The 21,320-nt window shown below is 44.6% G+C and overlaps 1 protein-coding gene and 1 long non-coding RNA gene across 6 annotated transcripts in view; both read right to left on the reverse strand.

The window, feature by feature from the left end:
• Window positions 1–2,519: 2,519 nt before the first annotated feature.
• Window positions 2,520–5,867, reverse strand: LOC120977175. Of its 2 annotated transcripts, none has more exons than XR_005773838.1 (3): window positions 5,011–5,867; window positions 4,827–4,950; window positions 2,520–2,974 (listed from the first exon to the last, which is right to left on the reverse strand). It is a non-coding gene; the product is annotated as an uncharacterized LOC120977175 (long non-coding RNA). The 2 variants fall into 2 exon arrangements; XR_005773839.1 differs by lacking the exon at window positions 5,011–5,867 and adding an exon at window positions 3,223–3,253 and having other exon boundaries at window positions 4,827–4,968.
• Window positions 5,868–7,203: 1,336 nt separating this feature from the next.
• Window positions 7,204–21,320, reverse strand: part of ST6GALNAC6 (ST6 N-acetylgalactosaminide alpha-2,6-sialyltransferase 6) — a 51,675-nt gene continuing 37,558 nt past the window's right edge. For 3 of the 4 annotated variants that reach the window (XM_040404972.1, XM_040404971.1, XM_040404973.1), the window contains exons 2-6: window positions 19,123–19,180; window positions 15,887–16,063; window positions 15,175–15,584; window positions 12,482–12,589; window positions 7,204–8,156 (exon numbers count right to left, since the gene is read on the reverse strand). In XM_040404972.1, coding sequence (XP_040260906.1) covers window positions 7,958–8,156; window positions 12,482–12,589; window positions 15,175–15,584; window positions 15,887–16,063; window positions 19,123–19,137 — 909 coding nt within the window. In that variant the 5' untranslated portion in view covers window positions 19,138–19,180 and the 3' untranslated portion in view covers window positions 7,204–7,957. The remainder of the gene's footprint in view (window positions 8,157–12,481; window positions 12,590–15,174; window positions 15,585–15,886; window positions 16,064–19,122; window positions 19,181–21,320) is intronic. The other variant, XM_040404974.1, reaches the window with a different exon arrangement.

Raw genomic sequence — 21,320 nt, forward strand, 5'->3', positions numbered from 1 at the left:
AATTGTTTTACCTTAATAAAGGTTAAAAATATATATTTTATAAATTTTACCTAGACGTGACATGGAAAATGTAAAAAAAAAAAAAAGCCAAAAATTCATAAATCTTGAAATCCTGAAATTTTCACAAAAAATTAGCCTCATACTTCCTAAATTTGACACAAGAAGCACTTTCCTAGAGCAGTGTCATCCACCGGACCCTGTGGCATTAGGGGCCCATTAATATGGCAGAGCCTGAGCCCCTTAGAGGATCCTCTAGCAGGCCGTTTGACCCTGAATACATGCGCCCCTCAATATAGGAATAACTATGACATCACAAACACAAGACGACCAGAATTGATATTAAAATTAGATTTATTATATTTCTTCTCTGAAATCCAGCACTTCGTTTATTTGCCCTCATTTATTTTTGTCACAATTTTATAGCCTTGATTTAAAAAGTTTCTGAGCAGTCTGCTCTCTGACATGCCTCACGTCCTCTGAGATGACTGAGAATTTTTGGGACAAGATATGAGGAAGGAATATACACGGCAGGAGCCTGTGTCTGATCATGAAGACTCATTTTCCTATATATACTCTAGGGTTTTACAAAAATGCAGGAAAACATTTGCATCTCTCAGATTTTAAAAAAGTACCTCATGTATCGCATATATAGACGTACACCCATCATCGTCCCTCACATATAGACGTACACCCATCATCATCCCTCACATATAGACGTACACCCATCATCATCCCTCACATATAGACGTACACCCATCATCATCCCTCACATATAGACGTACACCCATCATCCTCCCTAATATATAGACGTACACCCATCATCGTCCCTCACATATAGACGTACACCCATCATCATCCCTCACATATAGACGTACACCCATCATCCTCCCTCACATATAGATGTACACCCATCATCCTCCCTCACATATAGACGTACACCCATCATCCTCCCTCACATATAGATGTACACCCATCATCCTCCCTCACATATAGACGTACACCCATCATCCTCCCTAATATATAGACGTACACCCATCATCCTCCCTAATATATAGACGTACACCCATCATCCTCCCTCACATATAGACGTACACCCATCATCCTCCCTAATATATAGACGTACACCCATCATCCTCCCTCACATATAGATGTACACCCATCATCCTCCCTCACATATAGATGTACACCCATCATCCTCCCTCACATATAGACGTACACCCATCATCCTCCCTCACATATAGATGTACACCCATCATCCTCCCTCACATATAGATGTACACCCATCATCATCCCTCACATATAGACGTACACCCATCATCCTCCCTCACATATAGATGTACACCCATCATCATCCCTCACATATAGACGTACGCCCATCATCATCCCTCACATATAGACGTACACCCATCATCCTCCTTCACATATAGACGTACACCTATCATCCTCCCTCACATACAGACGTACACCTATCATCCTCCCTCACATATAGACGTACGCCCATCATCCCTCACATATAGACGTACACCTATCATCCTCCCTCACATATAGACGTACACCTATCATCCTCCCTCACATATAGACGTACACCTATCATCATCCCTCACATATAGACGTACACCTATCATCCTCCCTCACATATAGACGTACACCTATCATCATCCCTCACATATAGACGTACACCCATCATCATCCCTCACATATAGACGTACACCCATCATCATCCCTCACATATAGATGTACGCCTATCATCATCCCTCACATATAGACATACACCCATCATCATCCCTCACATATAGACGTACACCTATCATCCTCCCTCACATATAGACATACACCTATCATCATCCTTCACATATAGACGTACACCCATCATCATCCCTCACATATAGACGTACGCCTATCATCCTCCCTCACATATAGACGTACACCTATCATCATCCCTCACATATAGACGTACACCTATCATCCTCCCTCACATATAGACGTACGCCTATCATCCTCCTTCACATATAGACGTACACCTATCATCCTCCCTCACATATAGACGTACACCCATCATCCTCCCTCACATATAGACGTACGCCCATCATCCTCCCTCACATATAGACGTACGCCTATCATCCTCCCTCACATATAGACGTACACCCATCATCCTCCCTCACATATAGACGTACGCCCATCATCCTCCCTCACATAGACGTACACCTATCATCCTCCCTCACATATAGACGTACACCTATCATCCTCCCTCACATATAGACGTACGCCCGTCATCCTCCCTCACATAGACGTACACCTATCATCATCCCTCACATATAGACGTACACCTATCATCCTCCCTCACATATAGACGTACACCTATCATCATCCCTCACATATAGACGTACACCTATCATCCTTCCTAACATATAGACGTACGCCCATCATCCTCCCTCACATAGACGTACACCTATCATCATCCCTCACATATAGACGTACACCTATCATCCTCCCTCACATATAGACGTACACCTATCATCATCCCTCACATAGACGTACACCTATCATCATCCCTCACATATAGACGTACACCTATCATCCTCCCTCACATATAGACGTACACCTATCATCATCCCTCACATATAGACGTACGCCTATCATCATCCCTCACATATAGATGTACACCCATCATCATCCCTCACATATAAATGTACACCTATCATCATCCCTCACATATAGACGTACGCCTATCATCCTCCCTCACATATAGACGTACGCCTATAATCCTCCCTCACATATAGACGTACACCCATCATCATCCCTCACATATAGATGTACACCCATCATCATCCCTCACATATAAATGTACACCTATCATCATCCCTCACATATAGACGTACGCCTATCATCATCCCTCACATATAGATGTACACCCATCATCATCCCTCACATATAGACGTACGCCTATCATCCTCCCTCACATATAGACGTACGCCTATAATCCTCCCTCACATATAGACGTACACCCATCATCATCCCTCACATATAGACGTACACCCATCATCATCCCTCACATATAGATGTACACCCATCATCATCCCTCACATATAGATGTACGCCTATCATCATCCCTCACATATAGACATACACCCATCATCATCCCTCACATATAGACGTACACCTATCATCCTCCCTCACATATAGACATACACCTATCATCATCCTTCACATATAGACGTACACCCATCATCATCCCTCACATATAGACGTACGCCTATCATCCTCCCTCACATATACACTGCGTGCAGAATTATTAGGCAAATGAGTATTTTGACCACATCATCCTCTTTATGCATGTTGTCTTACTCCAAGCTGTATAGGCTCGAAAGCCTACTACCAATTAAGCATATTAGGTGATGTGCATCTCTGTAATGAGAAGGGGTGTGGTCTAATGACATCAACACCCTATATTAGGTGTGCATAATTATTAGGAAACTTCCTTTCCTTTGGCAAAATGGGTCAAAAGAAGGACTTGACAGGCTCAGAAAAGTCAAAAATAGTGAGATATCTTGCAGAGGGATGCAGCACTCTTAAAATTGCAAAGCTTCTGAAGCGTGATCATCGAACAATCAAGCGTTTCATTCAAAATAGTCAACAGGGTCGCAAGAAGCGTGTGGAAAAACCAAGGTGCAAAATAACTGCCCATGAACTGAGAAAAGTCAAGCGTGCAGCTGCCAAGATGCCACTTGCCACCAGTTTGGCCATATTTCAGAGCTGCAACATCACTGGAGTGCCCAAAAGCACAAGGTGTGCAATACTCAGAGACATGGCCAAGGTAAGAAAGGCTGAAAGACGACCACCACTGAACAAGACACACAAGCTGAAACATCAAGACTGATTTTTCTAAGGTTTTATGGACTGATGAAATGAGAGTGAGTCTTGATGGGCCAGATGGATGGGCCCGTGGCTGGATTGGTAAAGGGCAGAGAGCTCCAATCCGACTCAGACGCCAGCAAGGTGGAGGTGGAGTACTGGTTTGGGCTGGTATCATCAAAGATGAGCTTGTGGGGCCTTTTCGGGTTGAGGATGGAGTCAAGCTCAACTCCCAGTCCTACTGCCAGTTTCTGGAAGACACCTTCTTCAAGCAGTGGTACAGGAAGAAGTCTGCATCCTTCAAGAAAAACATTATTTTCATGCAGGACAATGCTCCATCACACACGTCCAAGTACTCCACAGCGTGGCTGGCAAGAAAGGGTATAAAAGAAGAAAATCTAATGACATGGCCTCCTTGTTCACCTGATCTGAACCCCATTGAGAACCTGTGGTCCATCATCAAATGTGAGATTTACAAGGAGGGAAAACAGTACACCTCTCTGAACAGTGTCTGGGAGGCTGTGGTTGCTGCTGCACGCAATGTTGATGGTGAACAGATCAAAACACTGACAGAATCCATGGATGGCAGGCTTTTGAGTGTCCTTGCAAAGAAAGGTGGCTATATTGGTCACTGATTTGTTTTTGTTTTGTTTTTGAATGTCAGAAATGTATATTTGTGAATGTTGAGATGTTATATTGGTTTCACTGGTAAAAATAAATAATTGAAATGGGTATATATTTGTTTTTTGTTAAGTTGCCTAATAATTATGCACAGTAATAGTCACCTGCACACACAGATATCCCCCTAAAATAGCTAAAACTAAAAACAAACTAAAAACTACGTCCAAAAATATTCAGCTTTGATATTAATGAGTTTTTTGGGTTCATTGAGAACATGGTTGTTGTTCAATAATAAAATTAATCCTCAAAAATACAACTTGCCTAATAATTCTGCACTCCCTGTAGACGTACACCTATTATCCTCCCTCACATATAGACGTACGCCTATCATCCTCCCTCACATATAGACGTACGCCTATCATCCTCCCTCACATATAGACGTACACCTATCATCATCCCTCACATATAGACGTACACCTATCATCCTCCCTCACATAGACGTACACCCATCATCCTCCCTCACATATAGACGTACACCTATCATCCTCCTTCACATATAGACGTACGCCTATCATCATCCCTCACAATGTACACTGCTGTGCTAATCGGGGGGGGGGGGGGGGGGGGGGCGTTAGGTCGGACCCCCTGCCGATCTCATATTGATGATCTATCCTAAGGATAAGTCGTCAATATGAATATCCCGGAGAACTCCTTTAAATGCTATCTGGTGTCTGTAAGCAGCTATTTCAGAAACCATGGGTTCGCTCTGAAGCTGATCATACACTCTCTAGTGCAGGGATGGCCAACCTGCAGCCCTCCAGCTGTTGCAAAACTACAACTCCCAGCATGCCCAGACTGCCTACAGCTATCAGCCTACAGCAGGGCATGGTGGGAGTTGCAGTTTTACAACAGCTGGAGGGCCGAAGGTTGGGCATCCCTGCTTTAGAGGATAGGTCATCAGTATTAAAATCTCGGGAAACCCCTTTAAAGATGTCAACGAAATGTCTGCCCGTCACCCCTCCCACCGACCCACTCACTACGTTATCGCACTTATCTGTCTGTACTTCCTTCCGACCATCTGATTATCAGTGATAGAAATCCGCAGCCCTTTACACACGCTGGCCTATATACCGTAAGTGGCCGACTTTAGGATTGGCGTTCCTTTAACTATACCGTATAGACGTACATTGACATTCAAACCTCGGGGCAAACCGCTTATTTGGCACAGATCGGACATCCCATTTCTACTAAACTGCACGCAGGCAATTACATATCTCCATGGTAGATTCACAACACACAATTTTAGAACAAATTATTTTCGGGTTGGTAAAAAATATGCAGCATGTACGTAGGGACAGGGGTGCAGTTTTGTAATGTACCCATCCTGATCCTGCCTGTCTTGTCCGATAGCGCCTGCGTACAGAAGAGCCTATGTTCTAGAATAGGCACATTGGAGGTTGATGGGCGTTGACATGCCCTTCATCAACCTGATTTCCTGAACTGTGCCTCCTTTTGTGTGTCTCTCAGTCCCCTTTCATACAGCAACCATCCCCCCCCATGCACAGTTGGGTGCCGTCATCAGACGCAGCCCCTCAAATGTGTGGATTAGAAGTAATGTCTGTATAAGAGGATCTCTCCATGACTTAAGGTATAGCATTAGTTGCACTGACCGCATAATGTACTGAACACCATGGACTTAAAGGGCATCTGTCAGCAGTTTTGTCCCTATGACACTGGCTGACCTGTTACATGTGCACTTTGCCGCTGAAGGCATCTGTGTTGGTCCCATGTTCATATGTGTCCGCATTGCTGAGAAAAATGATGTTTTAATATATGCAAATGAGCTTCTAGGAGCAACGGGGGCGTTGCCGTTACTCCTAGAGGCTCTGCTCTCTCTGCAACTGCCGCACCCTCTGCACTTTGATTGGCAGGTCCAGACGTGACGACATTCTCACTGTCTAGCCCGGTCTATCAAAGTGCAGCAGAGCCTCTAGGTGTAATGACAACGCCCCCATTGCTCCTAGAGACTCATTGGCATATAGCAAAGCATCATTTTTCTCAGCCAAGCGGCCACATATGATCATTGGCGCTTCCTCCAGTACGCCATGTGACAGACTTAACTCTACGCCAGCTCAATTGCTGGCGTAGATTTAAGTCATTTGTGATGCCATTAACTGGCGTGGAAAATGATAAATGAGACGGGCCTGCCGGGTGGCCCGCTTCCCCTCCCACTCCGCACCCCATTTTTTTCTGTGGGAAATGTCGCAAATTTTAACCCACAAATGGCATGCGACAAGTGAATGGATTATGGGTTCTGTACAAATAATATCGTTCATCAAGAAGCCCTTGAAAGCCATGACATGCACAGGTAGCCGTCTGTAGTCAAACAAACGAACACCTGCCCCTACAGAATGGAAATTCCTATAAACGAGTTTTACTTGATGTATTTGACCTCACCAAGTATGTATCTTACCCTGATACTAAACCCAACGCCCTGGCAGTCTCACCACCCAGGCTCAAGCCAACGTGTTTGCAAAAACCAAGATAAGTTAGACACGGCTGGAAAAAAAACTGCAATCATGTATATTACACACAGTATGAAACATCCATACATTACCGAGCAGTTTACCAGCACCACCCTATATTTCCAAAGTTCACGTCTCGCGCATACAAGCCACTTTGGTATGTAGCATCCACAGACCTTGTATGTAACCATTACCTGTCTTGACCAATATAGAAAATATTCTTTTAATGTGCAGTTGGCGCAAAGGAAAATCTATGTTTAGGTGAGCATCCTTTTGAGTAATGGGCCTGGGAAACCAGACATGACGATATGGAGGACACCTGAGCTACAGCAAAATGTCTCCACAGGTTGGGACGTATGGAGCTGAAGGGAATTGTGCTTCAACCTGTGGGGGGAATGCAAGTGTCTGTGGCACATGTGAACGTGTATCTACTCAAGAACTTCACACATGGGCCTCAAATCTTTGCGCTCTTCACAGGTCCGTGGCAGTCAAGCCTCCATCAAGTATGTTCTTAAGGTAAGATCTTGATCAGTGAAGGTGAGTAGATCTCTCATTTTAGGATGTACACACTGTCAAAGCTTATACTACCATCTGTATGACCATTCAGCATTTCAGAAATGACCGGACCTAGTCCTAAGCCTCGAACTGTCCATATTTGAGGACCAGAAGAAAGCAACGCTTGGGGCTCTTTCACACACGCGGATGCCGTGCGGGTAATCCGCTGCGTGAAAGAGAGCCAAGCCCATTCCGATTTCACAGGCATAGGCAGTTTTCCATAGCTCTGTATGTGTTGCCCATGGACCAGCCTACACAAAACCACCGGGTCCATCGTTCAGACATCTTACTTGGTGACACGTACTGTCTTTTACGTCCTTTCTAGACCCAGTTTTGTCTAAAGGACTTCATTCCACAGCGGGAGACCAGTGAAGTGGGACAGACAGGACACAAACACCACTATTTTAGTTGTCTGGATCTTTGAACCACTCAGGGTGGGAGAAGGAGATGTTATATACAGGTGCCCAGCGGGCAAAAACCAGTTTCTCCGTGATGAAGCGGTGGTGATTGCCTCTTTGCCCGCGTTCATTCTGAATGTAGGTGGTGCACTCATCTGGACCCTTTGGCTCGTAGTAGTGATATGGCATCTTGTGCTGCTGTTTACTGGAAATAGAAAAATAAATCTGCTATCATCACCTCAACATGATTTGTTATTAAGACCAGTGGTGTCATGATGAAGACTGGATATCGATCATTGAAAGCATGGAACTTGGTCCGAAAGCCATACCTGGCCCCGTCACCGCCTAATGACTTCAAATGCTGTTATCATCTAATGCGATATAATGCTAAATAAACCTATGGGTTATAAAATACATTCATTTGTATAGAGATGCAGTTACATCTAGCTCAATTACATCATTTAGCATTTACAAGACGGTATCACTTCTGTCATATAATCCTTCTTTCTTATGCTGCTGTAAGTTGTCAATTTCCCATGGCATAGTTGGATAGGCCTGTGCAGAGGACACAGGATGAGGGTGTCTGCCGATCCTGCCTTCTGTCTCCTTTTTGTGTTCCTTTAAGTTACAGCAGTGAGATCTTTCTGACTGTTGTAACTTGATCCAAGCAGCAATGTACAGAAGAGGGCAAGTAAGTCATGAAAGGTATGTGTATTGTGCATGTATGTGTGTATTGTGTACATAGGTGATCACAGTGTGTGTGTTGTGACACAGCGAGGGGTTTTGTCTGAGAAGGCAGGTATTTTCCTCCCAACATGTGCGGCTGGGCTGGTTTCCAGCCAGGTGAGGTCAAATACCGGACTGGAGTTTAAGTGCCAGTCCTGGCTTTGGCAGCACCTGGCTGTCCTTAAATAGGCAGCTGGGCTCAGTGTCACGATCAGTGTGGGGTGGAAACTCCACACTGAACACAGGAGGGAAGGGGAACAGTAACTGGGCCTGGAAACTAGGGAAGGAACAGGTCACCTCCTAAACAACCCTAATCCGGGCCCTAACTACCTATCAATATGAATAGACCTTGAAGGTAGGAATATTCATATGCTGGATACCTAGGCTCTTATTTCCCTATAAGGCTCTGGAATAAGGTTAGGACCAGAGACAACCCATTCCTCCCCAGATGGACGAATTGAAGTCTCTGTCTCAGGCCCAGATACAAACAGGGAATATAACAAACACAATACAATAAGAAAAGACAAGACTTAGATTAAAGTAGAAAACTGGCAACTCCAGAAGCACCACAGAGTACAACCGACCAGCTAGTAAGAAGACAGGAAGAAAATCTATGAACCGCACCTCCAAGAGTGAGAAGCGACTACTTGTGGGGAAGGTAAATTACCAACAAGCAACACCTTAAGCAAGGGGTGTGGCGTTCACCAAAACACAGACACAATAAGATTCACAAGTAACTTGTCAATTTAACCCACATGTTACCAGTCTCTCTGATCTCCTAGTACCTGCCATGGGAACGTCCGTGACACTCAGCAGCTGAGTCTCAGTGTTGGGATCTGAGGTTTTGTGCCGGACTGGAGGGCTGAGACCCATGTGCAGGGGGAACAGGCACCCTAAAGCCTGCTGTGGACTACTGCCAACAAGGTGACTTGTGCATCATGAACTTTCCATTGTGTGTGGATTAACACGAAAGACTGCAAAGTGACATGTTGTTCTGTGCAACTTCCGCAAGTGTGAATAAACACTGAAGTTTGGTTAAGAACTTGTATTTTTCCTCTGTACTGCGTCCGCTTACCCTATCTAACAGAGCGAATCCCCACAGCGTATATATATTTAATGTGCATATGTATGTGTTTGAAAGCAGTATAGGGAGAGGAAGGGAGGAACAATATAGGAACTTAGGAAAATACAAGGTGGCGATCTGGACTCCTTATGTGCAGTGCTACTCATGTATTACTGCTGATAATAGTCCAGAATTGTTGTTGTAAAAAATTACTTTTTGGGAGTTTTACTCACCGCTCGCCACAAAGGGGCTGGAGTAGGCGGTGGTCCTTCACATGTATTATAATCTACGCCAGGAAACTAGCCTAGATTATAGCGGAGATGCAGACCCGCTCCCTTGCTGGTCTAGAGTAGATCTCCGGTTTGTCGCATGGACCTGCAAAGATGCGCGTGCCTCTTAATAATTACGGTGCATCTAAAGCAAAAAGTGGAGAGATCAAGATCGGCACGTAAACCTTCAGTCTTGATAACTGTCCCCCTTAGCTCTTAAATGTTGCTCAGTGTCCAAATCCATCTGGGATAAATGTGTGTGTATTTATAGGGTGTCTCTCTATCTATCTATCTATCTATCTATCTATCTATCTATCTATCTATCTATCTATCTATCATCTATCTATCTCATATCTATCTATACATCTATCGGGTTTATATATTAATGTATTATATATTAATTGGCTTCTACCTCACAGGTTTTTTTTGCCTTCCTCTGGATCAACTTGCAGGATGACAGGCCGAACTGGATGGACAAATGTCTTTTTTCGGCCTTATGTACTATGTTACTATGTATTCTACATAAAAGGTCAGAGTAACTTATACTACACTGGAATTACAGCCTGTATTATAGACCAGAGTGACCGTCACTGGGGGTCATTTATTATAGTGGTTTTCCCCTGTTTTTGTGTAATTTTTCTTTTGTCTATTTGCTTTAGACCGAATGCACACGGCCGTGTGCATTCGGCCTTAGCCACATTTACTAATCAATGCACTTGTGTTGGATTCTTTTTAGACTTGTCAGGCAATTTCAAGGTGTGAGCAGATTTTGTGGGTGTGGCTGGTTGAGTGATGTTTTTCTTTTCAGCTTTATTTAAGCAGGTGCGCCTTTTATAGTATGGGTTGGCGTGGTCTTGTACGTCAGCTTTTTGTGCAACAGTTTTATTTCAAAGGTATGCTCCTTTTCACAAAGATAAACTCATTTGTTAGCCGGCCAACGAGTAGTCTGATTGCACGCGATCCACCTGAGCGCTGATGTATAAAATGATAACTCACCTAATTCTATCACCTGCTGTGTGACTCTTTATAAAAGCTATGCAAAATACTTGGCAGGCTAATCCACTGCACCAGTCTAATTGCACTCTAAAAGACGGATGAGAATGATAAATAACCCCTTACTAGTCTGCTGATTGCTATTGGAAACAGCAAGATTTTAGACTGACACGTTCCTAAAAGCTTAAAGGGGTTGTCCGGGTTCAGAGCTGAACCCGGACATACCCTTATTTTCACCCAGGCAGCCCCCCTGAGGCTAGCTAATGCTCCGATGCGCTCCCTTGCCCTGCGCTAAATCGCGCAGGGCAAGGTCTCTTTCGTTTTCAATAAAACACCGCCCGTCAGTGTGGTCAGTGACGTCACCGGCTCTGATGGGCGGGCTTTAGCGCTGCCCTAGCCGTTTTACTGGCTAGGGCAGTGCTAAATCCCGTCCATCAGTGCCGGTGACGTCACCGGGCTTCCTGGCAGCCCCATGGAGAGCCCCGGTACGTCACCGGATCTTCAAAAAATGCCTTTAATCGCGCAGGTGAAAGGAGAGCATCGGAGCATGAACTGCTCCGATGCTCCAGTCAGGGGGACTGCCAGGGTGAAAATGGAGGTATGTCCGGGTCCAGCTCTGAACCCGGACAACCTCTTTAAAGGCTATGTACACCTTCACGGGCAAATTTTCATTTTTTTCAAGATTTGCATTTTACTCATTTTGGGCTAAAAATTATTTTTTCAATTGGTCTTTATTAAAAATATTCAGCCGTTCTGTCACAAATGACTGCTTGTCTAGCTGTGTAAATCCTACTTTCTCTTTGTGCCGGTCATCTAATAAATCTTATCTCTAAATTATTAAACACTTATTTAAGTCACATCCTTATTAGTAAGATAAGAATTGAGGTATAATGAGTGTTTATAAGGTCAAAGATAAGGAGCCGTCAGCTGAGCTGCCTGACAGGAAACAGTAAAAATACAGAGCCTGCTACTAGAGAATCTCAAGGCTGTACAGAGAAAGGGGCTCAACATTTTTAATAAAGACCAAATGATTTTTAGCTCAAAATGAGTACAATGCAATAATACCTCCAAAAGTGTTCATGGCCTAGAAGTTCCTGGAATGCAATGGGACAGGTTTTTTTTCCACCATCAGATTACTGTATAATGTGTGGTGTAAAGGATACACTTTATAACACACCTATACCTGCTGTCATGATCCCTACCAGCCAAGGGTGATGCACTGATTAAAATACAGTACATGCCCATGAACGGCTGCTCACACCACCCCGGCCCCCTGTATGCAAGTGACTGCCCGGTCTTTTCCTCCATGCACCTCTATGAATATTGGCTTCTGTAAATCTTTGCTGCTCTACGGTGTCTACAGCTCCAGTATGGTGGCTTGTATAGTAGTTGACATCTACAGTATAAATCTACCCTGAGGTCACAGCTGAAACCTGACATTAACCCAAGGGTAATCTGACACTACAAGGGCGCCATTACCTGCAGTAGTTGGGGGGCACCATGCCGTACACGTGGACTTTGTTACACAGCTCCACTGCAATGACCATGGTAAACCAACCTGTGCTCAGCCACGAATGGGACTTCTTCCTGCGGGAAAACAATACATTAGTTGTCACCGAAAATCTGTTATATGGGTGCACTCGTGTGTGGGTGGGGTAGTACTGCTGGTCTTTCATCTTTCAAAGGTGCAAATATAATTAATGCCGCAATAGACTGACAGTACAGGTATAGACAACACAGTACGGTATAGACCGGCATTACAGGTAAAGCCAGTTGTATTACACGACACCTATTGAAATTGGTGGGTTACCAGTGATAGTAATGGATGCCTGAGTTTTGCCAGATTCTGAGATGTTTACCGCACCCTCTTAATCTGGGGGGGGGGGAGGGGGGGGGTCTTCTGGCTATCATCCTTGAAACAAAAAATCCCAAACTTTGATCATTTACATTTCATTTCTGATGACACCTATGCAACAGGGTGCGTGCGCAGGAGGCTGTATGGAGGCACTGTTGCTCCATACTGTATAGATGAAGACACACCATATGGCGGTGTATGGTGCTTCCTTTAGAATAATTATCGCATAGAAGCAATGCAATGCCTCTGTAGCCAGCCATCTGTCAGAGCACGTCAGGCAGTATAGGGGATAGTTAGTTGATGGAAGTATGACTGCTGCAGCCAATCATTGGCCTCAGTAGTGGCATATCTTCAAGCAGCACGTCACCGCTGGGACATGTTACCACTGAGGCCAGTCATTGGCTACGGTGATGCATGCGGCAGAATTTGACAGATGGGAACCAGGAGAGTGAGCCCAGGAGCCGGAACAGAGCAGCAAAAAGTGAGCGATTATGGATTTTTCCCACAAGTGGGATGCAAATTTAAATACAAAATAAAAATTGCTGGACAACACCTTTAACGAGAAGTTGTCTCCTCTCCTGACATGTAACTACTTGCATTCCGCCTTTAATTCAGGAGCATCTTTTCATATAACTATTGTGCCATTCCTCTATTATTCCTACAAAAAGTTTATGAATGAATGGCCAGCAGTCTGCAATAAAGGTCCAGATGGGTGTTACTAGTTAAGTATGGGTACCTGCACAGTCTGACACTGGCAGCACTGATTGGATAGCATCATGCTGTATCGCTGATTGAGTGGTCAGGGACCAAGATGTAGAGACCAGCAGGGGAATTGGGAAGTGTTAGGAAAAGCAGTGGCTGTGGATCGGTGAGTAATGCAATTTTTATTTTTTTAACTCATTGTGCCCCATTTATCCTACTGGACAACCCTTTTCACTTTGGGAACAGAAAAACAATGTACTTATAAAGTCAGCTTCCCTAAGTTGTCTTTACACTGAGGGTGCTGGGGATTGGTCCCAAATATAAGGATTTTTTGCCGGCATGATGCAGTCCGCAGAAAGCGTGCAGGCATGCACCATGGCCAGCTATGCTCACCAACAACATGCAGTATCAACATTCTGGTTGGTAAATTTGGGGCATTTAAACCCCGCCCTGAGACTGCCTATATTAACTGGGGCTTACATAAGTCCCATCCATTTTTGACCCAGCACAACCCAAATTTGCCAGGATTGCCTCTGAAAATTAGGGACAGGCCCTTCAAATTTGGGACTTGCGTGACTGGCTAACCATCAATCCCTGTTTTGGAGACAGTGGAACCTTGATATACAGTACAGACCAAAAGTTTGGACACACCTTCTCATTCAAAGAGTTTTCTTTATTTTCATGACTATGAAGGCATCAAAACTATGAATTAACACATGTGGAATTATATACATAACAAACAAGTGTGAAACAACTGAAAATATGTCATATTCTAGGTTCTTCAAAGTAGCCACCTTTTGCTTTGATTACTGCTTTGCACACTCTTGGCATTCTCTTGATGAGCTTCAAGAGGTAGTCCCCTGAAATGGTCTTCCAACAGTCTTGAAGGAGTTCCCAGAGATGCTTAGCACTTGTTGGCCCTTTTGCCTTCACTCTGCGGTCCAGCTCACCCCAAACCATCTCGATTGGTTTCAGGTCCGGTGACTGTGGAGGCCAGGTCATCTGGCGCAGCACCCCATCACTCTACTTCATGGTGAAATAGCCCTTACTTTCAAAGTTTTCCCAAATTTTCGGCTGACTGACTGACCTTCATTTCTTAAAGTAATGATGGCCACTCGTTTCTCTTTACTTAGCTGCTTTTTTCTTGCCATAATACAAATTCTAACAGTCTATTCAGTAGGACTATCAGCTGTGTATCCACCTGACTTCTCCTCAACGCCACTGATGGTCCCAACCCCATTTATAAGGCAAGAAATCCCACTTATTAAACCTGACAGGGCACACCTGTGAAGTGAAAACCATTTCAGGGGACTACTTCTTGAAGCTCATCAAGAGAATGCCAAGAGTGTGCAAAGCAGTAATCAAAGCAAAAGGTGGCTACTTTGAAGAACCTAGAATATGACATATTTTCAGTTGTTTCACACTTGTTTGTTATGTATATAATTCCACATGTGTTAATTCATAGTTTTGATGCCTTCAGTGTGAATCTACAATTTTCATAGTCATAAAAATAAAGAAAACTCTTTGAATGAGAAGGTGTGCCCAAACTTTTGGTCTGTACTGTATATTAATTCTACATTACCATTTTCTAGGTATTATATATATATTTTTTTACCTGTCTCTTCCTGTTTCTGCCTGAAAAAGCTCATCGAATCGCGCCATGTTCTGAGGAGACACAACTAAAGCGGTCATGTTGGGGAATGCGGAGCTGGCTCGCTGGATGATATGGTACAGGTTAGCTTTGCTGTTCTTCTGCATCTTAATGGGAGGCCCCCAGAATATGAGGGTCTGACCTGGAGCACGGCTCAAGAATTCTTGAGGTCGCCGCAGTACCCGGTACACGCTGGAGTGTGCGACCACTCTGAAGGTCGTCTTGTTGCCCACGTCTTTTTCGTAGCCCGTGGTGGGGGCATCGTTCATGCGGATGACGCACTCTGACTGGTCAATCGTGGGGCCTAGGCCAGTATTAAGCAGATGGCTTGAGCTGGTGACCAGGACACAACTGCCGCACTTGTTGTGAAGGGTCTACAAAGAGATCGGAAGTCATTGTAAAATAAGCATGACAACTCGAGGCCAAAATTTTTTTTTAATTTTTTTTAGTCAAGTACAACAGATTTTATGACCAAGGTAATTCATTTCTGTCAAAGGTGTGGATGTAAGGCCACCCTTCGAGAAGACTGTGCAGATCTCTGGAGTGAGGCCTGGATGTTTTTAGTAAAACTTTATACTTTGAAGGTATTGGATGGACCTCCATGGACTGCAAACCCATTGGATTTTTAATACGTCACCCAAAAACATCTACAATGGGAGACGTCTTCATATCTCACCTTGTTTCCAGACACAGGGATGTAGCTATCTTGAAGCTCCCATTTTCTAATATTCGACGGATTGTGATGTTTGATTTTCAGATCCTTGTAGTTGAACGGTTCCTCATAGTTATTTGAACTCAAAATTATAAGGAAGGTCACCAGGGCGAAGATCAGTAGGAGGGCAGCCGTTCGACCCTGTGGAGAATAGCAGAAAGGGTGAATGGAGGTACATGGAGATACCATGCCAAATAACCAGGTCAATTTCCCTCTTTGGCCTGGCCAAACATGCATAATATTTCAATGGAGAGTGATAAGGGGCTGCCAGGCAGCTTGGGTGCTGTTTGAGGAAGGATTGGATCATGGTTTTCACCGGCAGATGGTGTTGTAGGACCCATAGACATTAGATCATCAGTGGCTTCATCTGCTGACGAGAAGCTATGTCCAAGGCCAGCTTGAGTTGCCAGATGCAGCACCCCACCGATCTGTCAGGTTTACGGTATGTATGTATACCGCAATGCAGTAGTATTTTGAGTTTTTTTTGGGCTGGAATCTGCGGTGGAGGATCTTAAGAGGAGGTGGTTATCATGTTATGTCTATACAGCTCACCTTTTCAGTACTTCTATTTGCATCTCTAGGCCGCCTCTATGACAACTTTACATGACCTCAAGCAGCATCTGAGCACAGCCCTAGCCCCCGTAGGAGAGCCTTTTCTTGCACTATATGTGTTATCTAACGTGACCGCAACATGGCGTACCCGGCAGCTGGGGCATAAGGCAGCCTAAACTGATATATAGGATGACCAAGAATGAAGCAGGATTATGTAGGGCACCATATAGTCCTTCAGATAGGATGAACTGCCCCCTACAAAGCCACAATTTTGGAAGTATCTTATACTATAAACATTTGGCCACTAGGGGCGCTGTCATGTTTGGAATAGGTTATTTTTCCACTATTGTTTACTTAGGGTCCCATGTAGCAGACACCGAGATGCGGCTGGGAACCACACGGACATTCACGTCTGCCCTGATTTCAAAATTTATGGTTGGGCTCTTTTCATACTTTTATTAAACCATATATGCCAGGAGAACTTCCCAATGTTTTTATCTATAGGAGTCCATTTCTTTACTGGACACTCTTTTGACCTCCGTCGTTGAATGGGACCCTTCGGACAACCACTTTTTTTTGTAAATTTCTGAAGCCCTCATATTCTGCATCAGAAATCCCTGGCAATCTGCAGGTCTTGCAGGCAGAAGCTGTGGCTGGTCATACATTTTCCCTGGAGGCTGCTGCTGGGGAAATGCAGCACTATATGGCGGCGATTCATATGCACGGCAGACCATGTCAGCGGCTTTCCTTTCTGGCTAATTTAAGGTTGTCCCAAGCAGACCCCATTCCTTCGTCTATGACATCCATTTCCCTATTAGATATTCATAGGATGACATCCCCTGAAGATGTAAAACCCGTCCAGTATTTTTCTCCACTAATGGATCGTTTGTGCTGACTCGACTCATACGTAAAAGACACTTTGAATGATTTCCCTTGGCGGGTATTTGCCTTTGCTAACAAGGTATATTCTTTAGCAAGAGTTATATGCTAGGACAATGACTGCAATAGACGAAAATCGGACTCATAACCGATCGCGTAGTCACCATGGATGGGACGTCATTGCTAGATATTGGTCACATTAGAAGGTAATGCATTATAATGAATTACTCTGTAGGCACTCGTCAATGGGCAGCCAGTGGGCGATGTTCTTGTGCTGCCCTATAGCGGTGTAATGTTGTCATATGGTTTTACTTCTCATCGAGAATAAGGGCAAAGTGTCATTGGAGATAATACAAAGGCTACTGAGCTTCAGCTATGGACACAGCTCTGCATTTAAAGAAGGCCAATCACTCCTCCTGACATGTCTGCTTTAGTAACTACTTGCTATTCCTCATGTATTAACAATTCTAGATCATCTACTCTTATGACTCTATGTTGTGCCGTTCCTTTATTATTCCTGCTAGAATTTATGAATGAATTGTTAGCAGTTTGCACTGAAGGTCCAGATGGGTGTTACCAGTTGGGGGGGTGTCCTTGCACAGTCTGACACTGGCAGCACTGATTGGATAGTGCCAGACTGTGCAGGGGACACACTCCCAACTGTTTAGGTTACTTTCAGATATACGTTTTGTTTTCCGGTTGTGAGATCCGGCGGAGGCTCTTAAAACCTGAGCGAAACGCTTCCGTTTTGTCCCCACTTATTGTCATTGGGGACAAAACCGCTGCAAGCTGGCACCATTGACAATGTAAGTCAATGGTGCCAGATCCAGATATTTATTAATTTTTTTTGGATCTGAAAAAACTGGTTCTGGCACCATCCGGTTTGTTCAGTTTCGATTTAATACAACCGCCTCCGAACGGAGGTGTTAAATGGAACTGAAGCGTTTCGCTCTGGTTTTGAGATCGGATCTGAAAACCAGAATGCAAAACGCATATGTGAAAGTAGCCTTACACTCATCCGGACCTTCACTGCAAGGTGCTAAGAATTCATTCATAAATTCTAGCAGGAATAAAAGAGGAATGGCACAACGCAGAGTCATCAGAAGAGAAGCTCCAGAATTATTACATGGGGAATGCAGGAGCGTCAGGAGAGAAGAGAGGTCCTCTTTAAAGGGAACCTGTCACCTGGATTTTGTGTATAGAGCTGAAGACATGGGTTGCTAGATGGCCGCTAGCACATCCGCAATACCCAGTCCCCATAGCTCTGTGTGCTTTTATTGTGTAAAAAAAACGATTTGATACATATGCAAATGAACCTGAGATGAGTCCGGTATGTGAGATGAGTCCAGCGTGAAGGAACAGTGTCGTCATAGTGTTCCTTTCCCTGTGCTGGCTCAGCCTCAGGGAACGAACTGCGCATGCGCTAGCTCGCGCATCACGAGATTACGGCGCTCTAGCGTTTTGACGTCGGGGAGCGAGGAGGAAATTCTGAGGATGCGGGGCGGTGCTGGGCTCCTTTACGCTGGACTCCTCTCAGGTTAATTTGCATATGTATCAAATTGTTTTTTTTTTACACAATAAAAGCACACAGAGCTATGGGGACTGGGTATTGCGGATGTGCTAGCGGCCAACTAGCAACCCATGTCCTCGGCTCTATACACAAAATCCAGGTGACAGGTTCCCTTTAAGGTCTGCATTCGAGAGGTATAATGGAAATTGGTGTATTTTATGTAGTGAGGTTATAGGTTATTGTATGTATGGAATATTACACTGGTATTAGGCATCTCCCACGCAGGCTGACGTCTATCCTTTTCTTACTTCTTGTACCTACAGGAAAGAGAATGCATAGTATAAACATATAAGCTTATTGAATGAACTGGTCAGTATCTACAGCTTGGGTCGGAGCAGTCAGAAATTGAGGCTCCATTTTCTTATATATCTTATATATCTTTAGTGTAGGGTTCAGGCTGACGGCAGCCTCCAATGGGGAGGACATGGAGTCCGTTCATCCCATGCCTTGTAGGACGGGAAGCATGATCGTTGGTGCGGTGCCTGTCAAAAAGCCAACCAGTGTGTAGGTTTATACCGCCCATAAGGAAGGTAGATGAGGCTAACCTGAGTTGAGGGCATCCCTCATAACAATATCCAGTCTATTGCACTAAGCCTTATTTTTGGCATTCCTATATAGGCAGGGGGTATGCGGGAACACTATGAGGCCTCATACACTCGACCGTATCTGTTTTAGGGTTTGCATTTTTTAAAAACCCCTATAGAAACATGCAGCGTCCCACTAGTGAGCGTGGGCACTGCAAAGTTATCATATTGTGTTTTGTGTCATATTTCATATTATGTCCTGCTGTATGTAACTTTATGTAAGATCCCTGTTAGCAGGCTGTTAGGTGCAGTACATACATCCACCACTAGATGGGGATAGCACTAGGATATATATACCTCAAGTGGAGAAGAAGTTAGTAGTTAGGAGATGGAGTCGCTGGAGTGAGGAGCAGGGGGAAGGGAAGAGGCCCCCCTCCTCTCCGCTCTCTCTCTGAGGCCCCACGGTCCAGAGGAGCCAAGTGATCTTTTCCCAAGTTTTAGGCCAAGAAGCAAGGCTAAGGTGAGACCTCCTTCTGCAGTCTATCCCTCCGGGAGGACAAGCAAAAATTGTGTTTTGACTACAAAAGAGACAAAGGAAGATAACAGCCATCTAATTAGGCTTATGGGCTCCTTTGAATTCGGTGTAGGACAATCTAGCTACAGGCAGCCCCACCGGTATATAGAAGACAGAAAGGCCAATCTGTTATGTAACTTAAAGGGGTTGTCTGGGTTCAGAGCTGAACCCGGACATACCCTTCTTTTCACCTAGGCAGCCGCCCTGAGGCTAGCATCGGAGCATCTCATGCTCCAATGCGCTCCCTTGCCCTGCGCTAAATCGCGCAGGACAAGGTCTCTTTTGTTTTCAATAACACACCCTTAAGTGGAAGGAAGGATCAGAAACCACCGTTACTGGGATTAGAATAACTAACATAACTGAACTTTAATCTGAAGTTTTGATCTACAAAAAGTGTGTTACTCTCTGCATACCTCTGCATACAAGAGAGACTTATCTGTGAATGTCATTGCTAATTAGAATCAGCAAAACAGTAAAAGTTGTGAGTTGGATTACTCCTTAATTCAACTACTACTCTCACCATTGTTGTACCACAACGTTACTGGCGTCACGACTAACCAGACCTAGCCATAAGCACACAAAGCCAAGTTACTACCAAGGGCACCTCAGCCACCGTCTGGCCTGTGTCCCTCATATCAGAGTGTGCCCCAGAGAATTCCTGTGCTGTTCTCCCCTTCTTCACTGCACTGCTGGCCCAGGGAGGCATCTGCTAACCGTGAGTACCTGATAAACTGTTGTACCCTTCGGCCCACCGTGAACCTCACGTGTTCTCCCCTGCGGACCGGCACGTTGCAAACATCCTTTGCTTGTCCGCAAGAATAGTAGGACATGTTCTATCTTTTTTGCGGGGCAGCGAAACAAACAGCCGGATATGGTTCATCAGTCACATGGCCTTTGTGCAGCTCAGTCCCATTCAAGTGAAGGGAACTGAGCAGCTATACGAAACCCAACCACTATCCTGTGAAGCTGCGCAGAGGCTGCAGCGATCACCGGAGTGCCGTGGACTTCTCAAACTGCTGATCAGTGGCGGTCCCGGGTGTCAGACCCCACCAATCAGATACTGATGACCCTTCCTGAGGATAGATCATCAGTCTAAAAACCCTTTAATCCTTGACAACCCCTTTAGTGTACGGCCACATGGCGCAGAATTTCCGCTACGGATTTTGCCATCTGAAATTCTGCAGCAGATCTTGCTATGGATTTATCCGTATTGCAAAGGCTGAAAATTGACCCCAGATTTTTTTTGCAACATGTGGACGATATTTCTTAAAATATCAAAATCTACTCCACTTTGCTGGT

The sequence above is a fragment of the Bufo bufo genome, chromosome 8 (genome assembly GCF_905171765.1).
Source record: "Bufo bufo chromosome 8, aBufBuf1.1, whole genome shotgun sequence".
Classification (NCBI taxonomy): domain Eukaryota; kingdom Metazoa; phylum Chordata; class Amphibia; order Anura; family Bufonidae; genus Bufo; species Bufo bufo.